This window comes from Myodes glareolus, chromosome 12 (assembly GCF_982192425.1).
Source record: "Myodes glareolus chromosome 12, mMyoGla1.1, whole genome shotgun sequence".
NCBI classification, from domain to species: domain Eukaryota; kingdom Metazoa; phylum Chordata; class Mammalia; order Rodentia; family Cricetidae; genus Myodes; species Myodes glareolus.
In genome coordinates, this window is record NC_142037.1 from 65,830,804 (window position 1) to 65,843,747 (window position 12,944).

The following is a 12,944-nucleotide window of genomic DNA, read 5'->3' on the forward strand; positions in this document are numbered from 1 at the left end:
CATCCAGGACAGGTCTATGTCTTATATCCTTCAGTGATACAGGCCTAAGGTCTTAGAATATGGTATTGGTTCAAACAGTTGGTTGGATAAACAATATATACTCATTTTCTTGATTTTTTTTTCCTTCTACTATTCCAACATATTCTGACTCTGAGGATCTGCTCTTATCAATTGTGAAGAGGTGACAGGAGTCACTGTTTAAGTTCAGAATCAATATGAATATTCCTGTAGTGAAATGAGTGGGTGTAACAGCCCATGGAGTGCACAGCACCGCACTGGACATTTGCTTCAGTTGCAGCATCCACTGTTTAGCAAACAATTCTGGCTCTGTGAAAGAACACAGGTATTTTGAACACTACTGTAATGCTTTACTATTCCATTATGAATTTTCTTTCTTAAACATGGAAGTTGGGCTCTCTCTTTCTTCCTCCCTCCTCTGTTTTGGTATTGGCCCTTTGTGTTCATTTTATTATGTTTACAAACTACATTTTGAGATTAGAATACCTTTGTAAACAGAAATCAGAAAGACAGAACGTATCAATGTTAACTGGGAGAATGTTTGACAAGCAAGTGTCAATCTTCCAAGGTGCTCCAAGGGGTGCTGTTCCTTCCTGGCCTAACAATGGTGCAAAGCGAGCTTTATAAGCAAACACATTGTGTTTGGTAGAATTAACATCAGCCTACTCCTAGCCAATTTCAAGTTTGCTATTTTGGGTTATTGGGGCTTTGTTGTTGTTGTTGTTGTTGTTATTTTTCAACTAAGAGTTGGAAGTTTTAAGATCACTCATATTGCACTTAATTTAAGGAATCAAGATAAATGAGTACTATACTGGGCTAGAGAGATGGCTCAGAGGTTAAGAGTACTGACTATTCTTCCAGAGATCCTGAGTTCAATTCCCAGCAACCATATGGTGGCTCACAACCCTCTATAATGAGATCCGGTGCCCTCTTCTGATCCGTAGGCACACATGCAGACAGAACACTGTATACATAATAAATAAATAAATAAATAAATCTTTTCTTTAAAAAATACTATATCTTAGATTTCAAAACTTTATTTCAAAAATTACATTTTAAATTGAATTTTCTAATTCAGAGAAAATACCAACTTATTTTAGGATTCCTATTTAATTAGAAGGGCTCCGGCAACCTTAACCACAGATGCTCTAGGTGTGTCCTAAGGGCTAACTTACATGGTATGGTGAGTACATCTATCCAGGAGCACAAGGATGCACATTGCTGGGACTGCTCTACAATGCACACACACACACTGTAGTGGGTTATAACAATACAATCTGTCAAGTGTTGGGAACATTACTTGTCCTGGATGTGCATATGCTATAGCGAGAGGGTTAGAAACCACAAACACTTATAAGCTCTACTTCTGTGCCTCTAGTAGAGGTTACCTTTTCTTAAGATCTGTAAGTAACAACAGCTAAGGATCTGTTGGAATTCAAGTGTATAAGTAATGGCAGGGAATTCCTTTCTAAGACGTATCTATCAAATCATAACTAAATCCTTTTCAATTTTGAAGGACATATGTCTTCAAAACATTTAAAAATAGTATTTTCAAAAGAATGTTAAGAGCAGGAAATGGCTAACCTAATTTTTGTTTACAGTCCTCATGGAACTTTCAAATAATTTTGTAGCATGTATTAAGCGTTACTAAATATTATCATGTGGATGTCCCCAAATAGCAATAAAAATAAACATTTCATTAAATTATTGAACCACATGTACTTTCAAATGCAGAACATAATTTGGCTTAATAATTGATGCGGGAGAATTGTCTGTATTCTGTCAATCATATTTTAATAAAACGCTGATTGGTCAGGCAGGCAGTATAGGCGGGAAAGCCAGACAGGAAGTAGGTGTGGAGCAAAGAGACTGGGAGTATTCTGGGAAAACAGGAAGCTCCCTCTGCCACTCCTGCGCAGACCACCGAAGAGGCAGCATGTAACTTGCCCACCTGAGAAAGGTACGGAGCCATGTGGCTAATGTAGATAAGGATAATGGGGTAACATAAGTTATAAGAGTTAACAAGAAGCCTGACCTAATGGGCCAATCAGTTTATAACCTTATGGAGTCCTGTGTGTGATTTTTCCTTGGGAATTGCTGGCTGTGGGGTGCCAGGGGAACAGATACCCCAACAAGCTGGCCCTCATGTTACATAATATTTACAATATGCAAATTTAATCAGTAAACAAAAATTTCTAACTTCTAGAGAATTATTAAGAAGGATGGGCTATAAAAAGTATGTGGAGTCAAATAAATTAAATATTACTGAACATGTTAAATAGAAAGGGTTTATTCACTAAATCATTAACATGTTTTTTCTTAGACAAATTTGTCAGGGCATATGATACCATTCACGAATAAAACACAAAGAATACCATATTGTAATATGATATGTCATAACATGTTGCATATATTTGGTTATATAACCTTATATGGTAAATAACATAGCATATATGGATCTGTTTTATAATCCTATTAACTGTACTTTATATTTACTATTTATAGGTTTACTTTTTTCTTAAAAATTTTGTTTCACACTTACTCATCTGTGTGTGTGTGTCCTTGTGTGTGTGTGTGTCTCTGTGTGTGTCTGTGTGTGTGTGTGTCTGTGTGTGTTTGGATGTCAAAAGACAGTTTGTGGGACTTGGTTCTGTCCTTTCACTATGTCGGATCGAGGGATGGAACACAGGCTGCCACACTTGGCAGTAAGTGGCCTTACTTTTAATTAGAGATCACTTTATGGTAAACATATTTGAGGAAAGATTTGTAGTACTCGAAGGAACCAAATGGGCATTTTCAAATATTTTAAAAATGTATCTATTAGTCATTTAACATTTCTAAATTTAAAATATTAAAGTAAATCACTATAAAAATACTGTAAGAAAAATTTATGTTATAAAAAGGGTAGTGCATATACATACATGTGCATGTATGTTACTTCTTAATATCAAATTTTAAAAAAGGTTTTAACTTAATTTTCAAAATATTTCTATAAAAACTAGAAAGATATACCATATTCTAGCCACATATGGTAACACAAGTTTAAGATCAAGCTTTGTAAATATGATATTTTATTTACCCACGTGCTTTATAATTCACACACACCAGTTTATGGCAATTCTTTTCAAATTCCTATTTAACAAGACCTTACAAAAGGTTAGTCTTTAAAGACTAACAAGAATATCTGTAACCACAAATATGATAAACATGCATAACAGGATAACTTATAATATAATATGAATAGGTACATCATAAATAACTTCAAACACATAAGATTCTAAATAAAATGATAAACCTTAATTTAAAAATGGAATGGGATGAAGATGACTGAGCTGAGATGAAACTTCCTAGGAATGGCCCACTCACAGATGCGTGCATACCCACCCTTCAGTTTGTGAGACAGAGATGAGAGAGCAGAGGCAGGCCCAGCTACACCAAAAGTTTTGTAAATGCGCTCACGAGAAGCAAGGTTGCGAGATGGAGATTCTACAGTGGAAAACATTGGCAAAGAAGCAGCACAGATTCAATGGAAAAAAAGCTTACAGAGAACACAAGCAAAAACAAAGCATTTCAAACGGTCTGCAGTTATACACTTACTTAAAACTATTCTAAGATTTTCAAAAGGTTTATATAAAACTTAGATTTCAAACAGAAGTCAAATCAATGTGTTTAGATGAACTGTATGTACAGTATAGCCAAATGTGTTATTAGTAAGGCTTATAGATTTCCGAGATCAAATTTGAGCATTTCTATTTAGACTAGTAATGCTTTAGTTTCTTAAGTTTCTGTGCTTGTTTACCTGTAAATAAGGGTTTATACATAGAAATCATGATAGTAGAGAAAGAAATGTTATTTGTAGTTTAACTGTTGCCTTCTGGTTTTCTGAACAGATTCATTATTATGATTTCCCAAGTATAGATCTCAAAATGGCCCCACTTTGATATCTGCATTTGTCTACTTTTCTGAAGCCCAACCCTAGTATGTAGCATTTGTTTTTCTTAAATATTGTTGGCAAGTCTCACAACACAAATAAAGCAAATTAAAACTCATTGGGAAATATTAGACATTTTACTGATTTTTTCATGCAAAACTGAATGTGTATGCAATATTAAATCATATAAACTTTAAAGCAGAATAAGCTAAAAAGAATCTGAATTCCTGCCCACCCCCCCCCCCCCACATCCCATTTCAACCATGGCAATTAAAATTAATCAGTAGCTCTGAAATAAACTTTGACAACTTTTAAAAACATTTTTGAAAATAAAAATCTAGAGGGGCTAGGGAAATGGTCCAGTGGGTGTGCTGGCATATAATATGCATGCATGAGACTCTGACTTTGAATCCTCAGCACCAGCACAAAAGCTGGATGTGGGAACAAGCACCTTAAGGCCAGCGCTGAGAAGATGGAGACTGGAAGACCCCGGGCATCAGTGAACAGCTGGCCTAGAGGAAACAGCGAGCTAGCCGTCCAGTGAGACACCCTGTCTGAAACAAATAGAAGAAGATACCCAGCGAAGACTTCTGGCCTCTACAATTGGCTGGGCATGTATATCCGCACACATATATGCACATACAAACAACAGACATATACACACATGCCTATATAAAAAAAGATAATCTACAGATAACCTATTCTTCTAGAACAATATGAGTGATATTTTTGACTGATTTAATCTTATAGCTGATTTTAAAAATGTATGACTTACAAATTAAAACAAAACAACTCAAAGATACTGATTATTATATATCAGTGACTATTCTGAGCACAGAAAAGACAATGATGAAAAAAAGTCCTCACTCTTATGGCACTTGTGTGAAAGCTGGAACAGAAGAAAACATAAAGCTAGGTAACAAGAAACTTGGGAGTCATTAGCATATAATACCGATAATAGTACAGCACTAGATAAGACCACCTAGGTAGCTGGACCCACAGGTGCAAAACCATGGATAACTTGTGGGAAGGAAACAAGAAGAAGACTAGAAATGAGTAGTCATCAGAGAACATATTCAACAGGCAAATGAATATGCTTCTAGGAGGAGTGCAAAGTTCAAGGACCGTCAAAGCTCACACAAACCAGAGAACTCCCAGTGGCTTAGGAGGACAGTCTTATCAGAAAGAAGGGGTGGGGTGAGAAAGCCAAAGAATACCTATTAACCATAAATTCCCTTGTAAGACAAACCCCTGCAAAACTTCCTTTTTGTGTGTGTGTGTGTGTGGGGGGACATAACAACAGACACTGAGGAAATTGAGAGAATCATTAGGTCTTACTACAAAAGCTTATATGCCACGAAGTTGGAAAATGTGAAAGAAATAGACTTGTTTTTAGATAAGCACCATTTACCAAAATTAAATCAAGACCAGGTGGACAATTTAAATAGACCCATAAGTCGTGAGGAAATAGAAGCTGTCATAAAAAAAACCTCCCAACCAAAAAAGGCCCAGGACTTGATGGTTTTAATGAAGAATTTTATCAGAACTTCCAAGAACAGCTGATACCTATACTCCTTAATGTGTTTCACATAATAGAATCAGAAGAGTCATTGCCAAACTCTTTTTATGAAGCTACAGCCATCCTGCTTTCAAAACCACAAAAAGACCCAACCAAGAAAGAGAATTACAGACCAATCTCACTCATGAACATCGATGCAAAAAAATTCTCAATAAAATTCTGGCAATCAGAATCCAAGAACACATTAAAAAAATTATCCATTACGATCAAGTAGGCTTCATCCCAGAGATGCAGGGCTAGTTCAACATATGTAAATCTATCCATGTAATCCATCATATAAATAAACTGAAGGAAAGAACCATATGATCATTTCATTAGATGTGGAAAAAGCATTTGACAAAATTCAACACCCCTTTATGATAAAGGTCTTGGAGAGATTAGGGATACAAGGTTCATTCCTAAATATAATAAAAGCAATATACAGCAAGCCGACAGCTAACATTAAATTAAATGGAGAGAAACTCAAAGTCATCCCACTAAAATAAGGAACAAGACAAGGCTGTCCACTTTCTCCATACCTCTTCAATACAGTGCTTGAAGTTCTAGCAATAGCAATAAGACAGCATAAAGAGATCAAGGGGATTCGAATTGGAAAGTCAAACTTTCGTTATTTGCAGATGATATGATGTGCATAAGCGACCCCAAAAACTCTACCAAAGAACTCCTACAGCTGATAAGCACCTTTAGTAATGTGGTAGGATACAAGATCAACTCCAAAAAAATCATTTGCCCTCCTATACAAAAAGAACAAGGAAGCAGAGAGGGAAATCAGAGAAACATCACCTTTCACAATAGTCACAAATAACATAAAGTATCTTGGGGTAACTCTAACCAAGAAAGTGAAAGACCTATTTGACAAGAACTTTAAGTCTTTGAAGAAAGAAATTGAAGAGGATACCAGAAAATGGAAGGATCTCCCATGCTCTTGGATTGGGAGGATCAACATAGTAAAAATGACAATTCTATCAAAAGCAATCTACAGATTCAATGCAATCCCCATCAAAATCCCAACAAAATTCTTCACAGAACTTGAGAGAACAATAATCAACTTTATATGGAAAAACAAAAAACCCAGGATAGTCAAAACAATCCTACACAATAAAAGTACTTCTGGAGGCATTACCATCCCTGACTTCAAACTCTATTATAGAGCCATAGTAATGAAAACAGCTTGGTATTGGCACAAAAACAGAGAAGTTGACCAATGGAATCGAATCGAAGACCCAGATACTAATCTACAAACCTATGAACACCTGACTTTCGACAAAGGAGCTAAATCTATACAATGGAAGAAAGAAAGCATCTTTAACAAATGGTGCTGGCGTAACTGGATGTCAAACTGTAGAAGAATGAAAATAGATCCATATCTATCACCATGCACAAAACTCAAGTCCAAATGGATTAAAGACCTCAGTATTAATCTGACCACATTGAACCTGATAGAAGAGAAAGTGAGAAGTAGTCTACAACACATGGGCACAGGACACCACTTTCTACGTAGAAACCCTGTAGTACTGACAATAAGAGCAACAATCAATAAATGGAACCTCCTGAAACTAAGAAGCTTCTGTAAGCACTGTCATTAAGACAAAACGGCAACCTACTCACTGGGAGAAGATCTTCACCAACCCTGCAACAGTCTGATCTCCAAAATATATAAAGAGCTCAAGAAACTAGACTTTAAAATGCTAATTAACCCACTTAAAAATCGGGGCACTCAATTGAACAGAGAATTCTCAACAGAAGTTCAAATGGCCAAAAGACACTTAAGGTCATGCTCAACCTCCTTAGCGATCAGGGAAATGCAAATCAAAACAACTTTGAGATACCATCTTACACCTGCCAGAATGGCTAAAATCAAACACACCAATGATAGCCTTTGCTGGAGAGGATGTGGAGTAAGGGGAACACTCATCCATTGCTGGTGGGAATGCAAACTTGTGCAACCACTTTGGAAATCAGTGTGGCGGTTTCTCAGGAAATTTGGGATCAACCTACTCCAGGATCCAGCAATACCACTCTTAGGAATATACCCAAGAGATGTCCTATCATAGTACAAAAGCATTTTTTCAACTATGTTCATAGCAGCACTATTTGTAATAGCCAGAACCTGGAAACAACCTAGATGCCCCTCAATGGAAGAATGGATAAACAAAGTGTGGAATATATACGCATTAGAGTACTACTCAGAGGTAAAAAAAAAATGACATCTTGAATTTTGCAGGCAAATGGTTGGAAATAGAAAACACTTTACTGAGTGAGGTAACCCAGACCCAAAAAGAGGGCCAGGCAGTGTTTAAAAGAATATAGTTTCCGTGTAATTATTTCGGGTGTAAACTAGCTGGGAGCCAGGCGGCGGGAATGCAGCTTGCTGTTCCTTCTACATCCAAGGAGATGTCCCCAGCTTGTTCCTTGTGCAGCTGAGGAGAGGGCGCCTGAACTGGCCCTATCCTATAGCCACATTGATGAATATCTTGCATATCACCATAGAACCTTCATCTGGCGATGGATGGAGATAGAGACAGAGACCCACATTGGAGCACTGGACTGAGCTCCCAAGGTCCAAATGAGGAGCAGAAGGAGGGAGAACATGAGCAAGGAAGTCAGGACGTGAGGGGGTGGTGTGTCCACCTGCTGAGACAGCGGGGCTGATCTAATGGGAGCTCACCAAGGCCAGCTAGACTGAGACTGATGGAGCATGTGATCAGACTGGACTCTCTGAACGTAGCTGACAATGAGAGCTGACTGAGAAGCCAAGGACAATGGCACTGGGTTTTGATTCTACTGCATGTACTGGCTTTGTGGGAGTCTAGTCTGTTTGGAAGCTCACCTTCCTAGACCTGAATGGAGGGGGGAGGACCTTGGACTTTCCACAGGGCAAGGAACCCTGACTGCTCTTTGGACTGGAGAGGGAAGGGGAGGGGGAGTGGGGAAAGGAGGAGGGAAATGGGAGGAGGTGGAAATTTTTAATAAAAAAAAAAGTAAAATTATAAGAGATAATCTGACCAAAGCTAATACTTTAAATGTTAGAACTATCTGTAAAAGGAACTTCAAAAACTGTTGGTTAAATAATAGACTGTGTACTCCTGAAAATGGGGATGAAGACAAAGCATGGCACTGGTCATCAGGAGAAATGGGCCGAAATCTGCCACCACTATTTTATTATGCAGACTTCTGGGAAAATCCTTTATTCACTCTCTACTTGGAAACTGATTTGAGATAAGGACACATTAATGTGCTGAAATATGATGTTTACTTCATAGTGCTACTATCAGTATAGGCAAAACTGGTTAATATGAGCATTGACAAATAGCACTTTATTAACATAAAACTATAAGACAATCCTCATTTGGTGAGAACAAGGGAGTTTGGTTTAATATAATCCTGTGTATAATAAGATAAAATATTGGTGGAATGCATGCCAATAAAGTTCTGGTCTTAATGGATACCTGTTACACTGACTTTCCTAACATATGAGAAAATAGGAATAAATTGTTTTTGAAATATTTTTTAAGATTTATTTATGTATTTTAGGCACATCTAGTTGGACATATGAATGTATGATAGAGGAGGGTATCAGAGAGAAGAGGGCATCAAAACCCTTTATAGATGGTTGTGAGTCACAATGTGGATGCTGGGAATTGAACTCAGGACTTCTGAAAGAGTAGCCAATGCCCTTAACCACTGAGCAATCTCTCCAGCCCTCTCTTCAAAATGTTAAGACTATATTTCAGTCCCATAGTTCTTTAATGTTATGATAAAGAGACTTATGTTTTCTGTAACTTGGAACACAGAGTTCAGGGATACTCTGCTGAAATTGAGGATTTGAAAATGATCTAAGAGCCTCCTCACACTGCTGGGATAAAACCAAGTAATGATTCAGAATAGGTCAGAAGACAGGTGTAGGCCACAGATGTGCTGTAATGTAGAGGTCAAGGAACTGGTGGTACACACAAACACAATGTGAGTGAAAATAGAATGACATAAAACACTGGGATCTATAATACAGCTAGAAAAATCAATTCATTGTGATCTTTCTATTGCATGGGGAGACACATAAAAGGCAAGTGCTCTATCATTAAGACAAATTCAACCCTCAAACAACATATGGTATCATTATTAGGCAAACTTATCTTATTAAAATCAAATTTTAATGAATTTAAATTTGTTTAATAAGAATTGTTCATCTGAGTGTATTGTTTGTCTTCCTTTTCCCTTTTAGAACATCCTGCAACTAGAGCATATCTAATTCTAAAACATCCATTGCTTTATAAAATTAGTAGGTCAAGACTGAGTTTTCACTTGTTTTCATTCTTCTGAAACACTACTTATCATCAATGGAAAAGGGTATGTCACACTAGTCTGTTTCCTTGGAAGTCTTAAGAGATACATGGGAATAGACATGTCAATAAGGTAGAGAGTGATATCAACCACATGTACAAACTACCTGTAAAAAACATGCCTATCACATAATATAAACCCATCAAGGTTCATAGTCTTGTATATTCTTTAACTTACATTGACCATACTACAACAACAAACAATATAATTTGCTACATAGACTCTCCAGTATTCTCTTCAGCAACCCTAACAACAGTTACCAAAATCTTGTTGTAAAATAGTAGTTTAGGCTTAAATGTGAATGTACTGTAAGTGAAGAGGTCAGGCATTTAAAACCATACAGTGGGTTTGTAAACTGAGGCATAGGCAACAATTAAAGTTGAATTTCAGGCAAATAAGGAAAGGTAAAAAGAAGGGCTAGGAAGTGAGGCTTGCATAAAGTATTTTAGTCAGTGTGTTTATCTGGAAAGAGTATCTGAATGACAAAAGAACCTATTGTTACAGAGCAGTTTATTTATGTGGGAAGGCTCAGAAAACTTTTAAGAGAACTAAAAACTCAGTTAAGTGTGATTTATTTGAATTTATCTTCTAAACCAACGTAGGCTACTATTATAGGTAAAGGGCTAGTGCAATCCTAGAAAGTAAAACTGTAATCAAATAATCAATATAATGGATGAGGAACAAAATACAAAAGAGGTGAGGAAATGACAAAGAAAATTTGGAAATCCAAATTGCTATACAGTTTATGAATACCAAATTCATGTAGAAGAAACAGACATGCATCTTCCCTTTCTAACCAAATGCCACAGTGAAATAGTTTTATTCTTTTGGGGCATGTAACAAATAACAAAAACTCAATGAACGTTATCACTATAACTAATGCTTACCAAAGCCATGCATATCAAAAAATAAAACATGATATAGAAAGTTCTTTCTATATCATGTTTTATAGTATGAATTTGCTATAGTTAGAATATATATAAAGAACAATGGGTCTTTATATAGTTTTAATAACTCCATGTAATTCAAAAATAATTGAAAACAAATGTCTTAGCTCTGGATAATTTAAATATTTCAAAAATATGGGAGGAATAACATCTAATTAAATAAAACCAGTCAGGAGAGTTTATAATGAATAGACTGATCAATAACTCAGAAAAAAGCTTCAGAAATGCTTGATGAGGCAAGTATGGCTGACAGACTTACTCTGAAGCTGAGGCTGCTGGAAGGAAAGGGGCTGTCCGAACACAAATGGGCTGTGGACTAGGGAAGAGGGAGGTTTTGCAGCTTGATCAAAGATGGAAGGAGCTGGGAGATTGGGCCGTGACTGAATGGAATTCAATATGGCACTCAGTTGATCACCTGCAGTGGGCAAAACAGTCAAAACTACAACTTGTTACTCATTAACATCCAAAATGGCAAAGTAAATGGTGCTTTATGGCAGTCAGGCAAACTGAACAGTAAATAAGGCTATCCCAATTCAGAAAAGGGAAAGCTGGTGCTCACTGTCCTCAAATAAGGGATCTGATTCTACATGCTGGTTGGTTTTGCGGTTTTCACTGGACATACTCCACCAGTCTTATACAGTAGTCCACAGAAACAAATCCACCTAATCCACATATAACTTCCCCCATTATTTATGACAGAATAAAGGATCTGAGGGATGTATGTAAGTTCATTCAACATCGTGTTGGTGAGGAGCAAAGAAATGAAGATGCTAGGTATGGTAAAAAGGTATTTATTCCATGGTGCTCAGTAAGGACTAATGCCACCCTGCCTAACTTGTACTACATGAGAAATAAGTACTGCATAACTTCCTTTCCATACATATCATGCAGTCTTCATAGGGACAAAGTATATTTTCTACTCAGCAATACAACTATATCATAGTAATAAGTTAATACTTTCATTTAAAAGTGACTACTGCTAAGAAAATTGTATTTTTGTAAAAGCAGGAATTATTTTGCTTAGAGAGATAATTTTGTAATTCCTATAATACAAAATATGAGTTACCTAATTTGACTGACATTTTCCTTATAATTAAATTTGAAAGATATTAATAATATAGCTTAAGACAAAAATAATGCAACTAGACAAAAACAATTTGTGAAAATATATGCTGTAGTTTACACGATTCTGAAGGGGAAGCCTCATATTCAGACAGGCTGAAGCAGAATCTGACAGTACATTACAAGCTCTAGTTACTAAATCTAAGTGGAAAATCTCAACTGAGCTGCCAAGTGGCACAAATTTATACGGAATTACGTATTTAAGTTACACAAGTACTGATTTCTCTTAAATAAACACTTTAGATTCCAGAAAATATTTTATAGTTTATAAAACACTATATAAACTGTTGTTCTAAATAAAAATAATTTCTTAATCTTGGGTAGTAGAGAAGCCAAGAGAAAATGAGAACATTTGTTAAGTTAAACAGTAGTTAGATGTAGTTCATCAAATTTAACTTTCTAAATGCTTTTTCTCAATATAAATAACAAGTCCTAAATGTGTGCTATTTTAAACTATTTACAAAAGCACTTTAAAAGTACTTTTGATTTCCATTTAATAAATGCTTACAGCAATGCCTGTATTTCTTAAAAATTAATTTTATTTTCTGATGCTTTAGTAAATTCCATTTTAAAGACTGACTTACAGTAGCAGCAGTCAGTACAGTGACAGCAACGCTCTCAGGGTGAAAGCATACATTTAGACAAAACATGGCTTTAGCAGGCTTTATTCTACAAGACCAGTGGCAGTAAGGAAACAGTTGCGTCTTCATTTAAGAACTGAAGCTAATAGAGAAAGGGAGCACAAAGCGCACACTACCCACACCTTCTCTGTGATATGGAAATCAGAGTAAGGGGAGCATGCAGCAGGTGAGAGCCACTAAAGAGAGCAAAGGAAGCTGTCGGCATGGATGAGGCTAATTACAGAAGTGGATTTTAAATTAATCATTTCTCATACATCAAAACAATTTTGCATTTTTCAATAACCCCAAGTCAGGTAAATTCACTTTGTATGTGTTCCTAGAAATGAACGCCTAGGAAAAAAAATACTGTTTTTTTTAAATTTTTT

The 12,944-nt window shown here is 36.3% G+C and overlaps 1 protein-coding gene across 15 annotated transcripts in view; it reads right to left on the reverse strand.

Moving 5' to 3' along the window:
• Nucleotides 1-12,944, reverse strand: part of Mycbp2 (MYC binding protein 2) — a 226,498-nt gene that overhangs the window by 44,977 nt on the left and 168,577 nt on the right. For 9 of the 15 annotated variants that reach the window (XM_087912283.1, XM_087912287.1, XM_087912286.1 and 6 more), the window contains one exon: nt 11,076-11,255. The exons of 2 other annotated variants lie outside the window; for them this stretch is intronic. In XM_087912283.1, coding sequence (XP_087768409.1) covers nt 11,076-11,255 — 180 coding nt within the window. The remainder of the gene's footprint in view (nt 1-11,075; nt 11,256-12,944) is intronic. 4 more of the 15 variants (XM_087912289.1, XM_087912281.1, XM_087912280.1 and 1 more) reach the window with 1 other exon arrangement.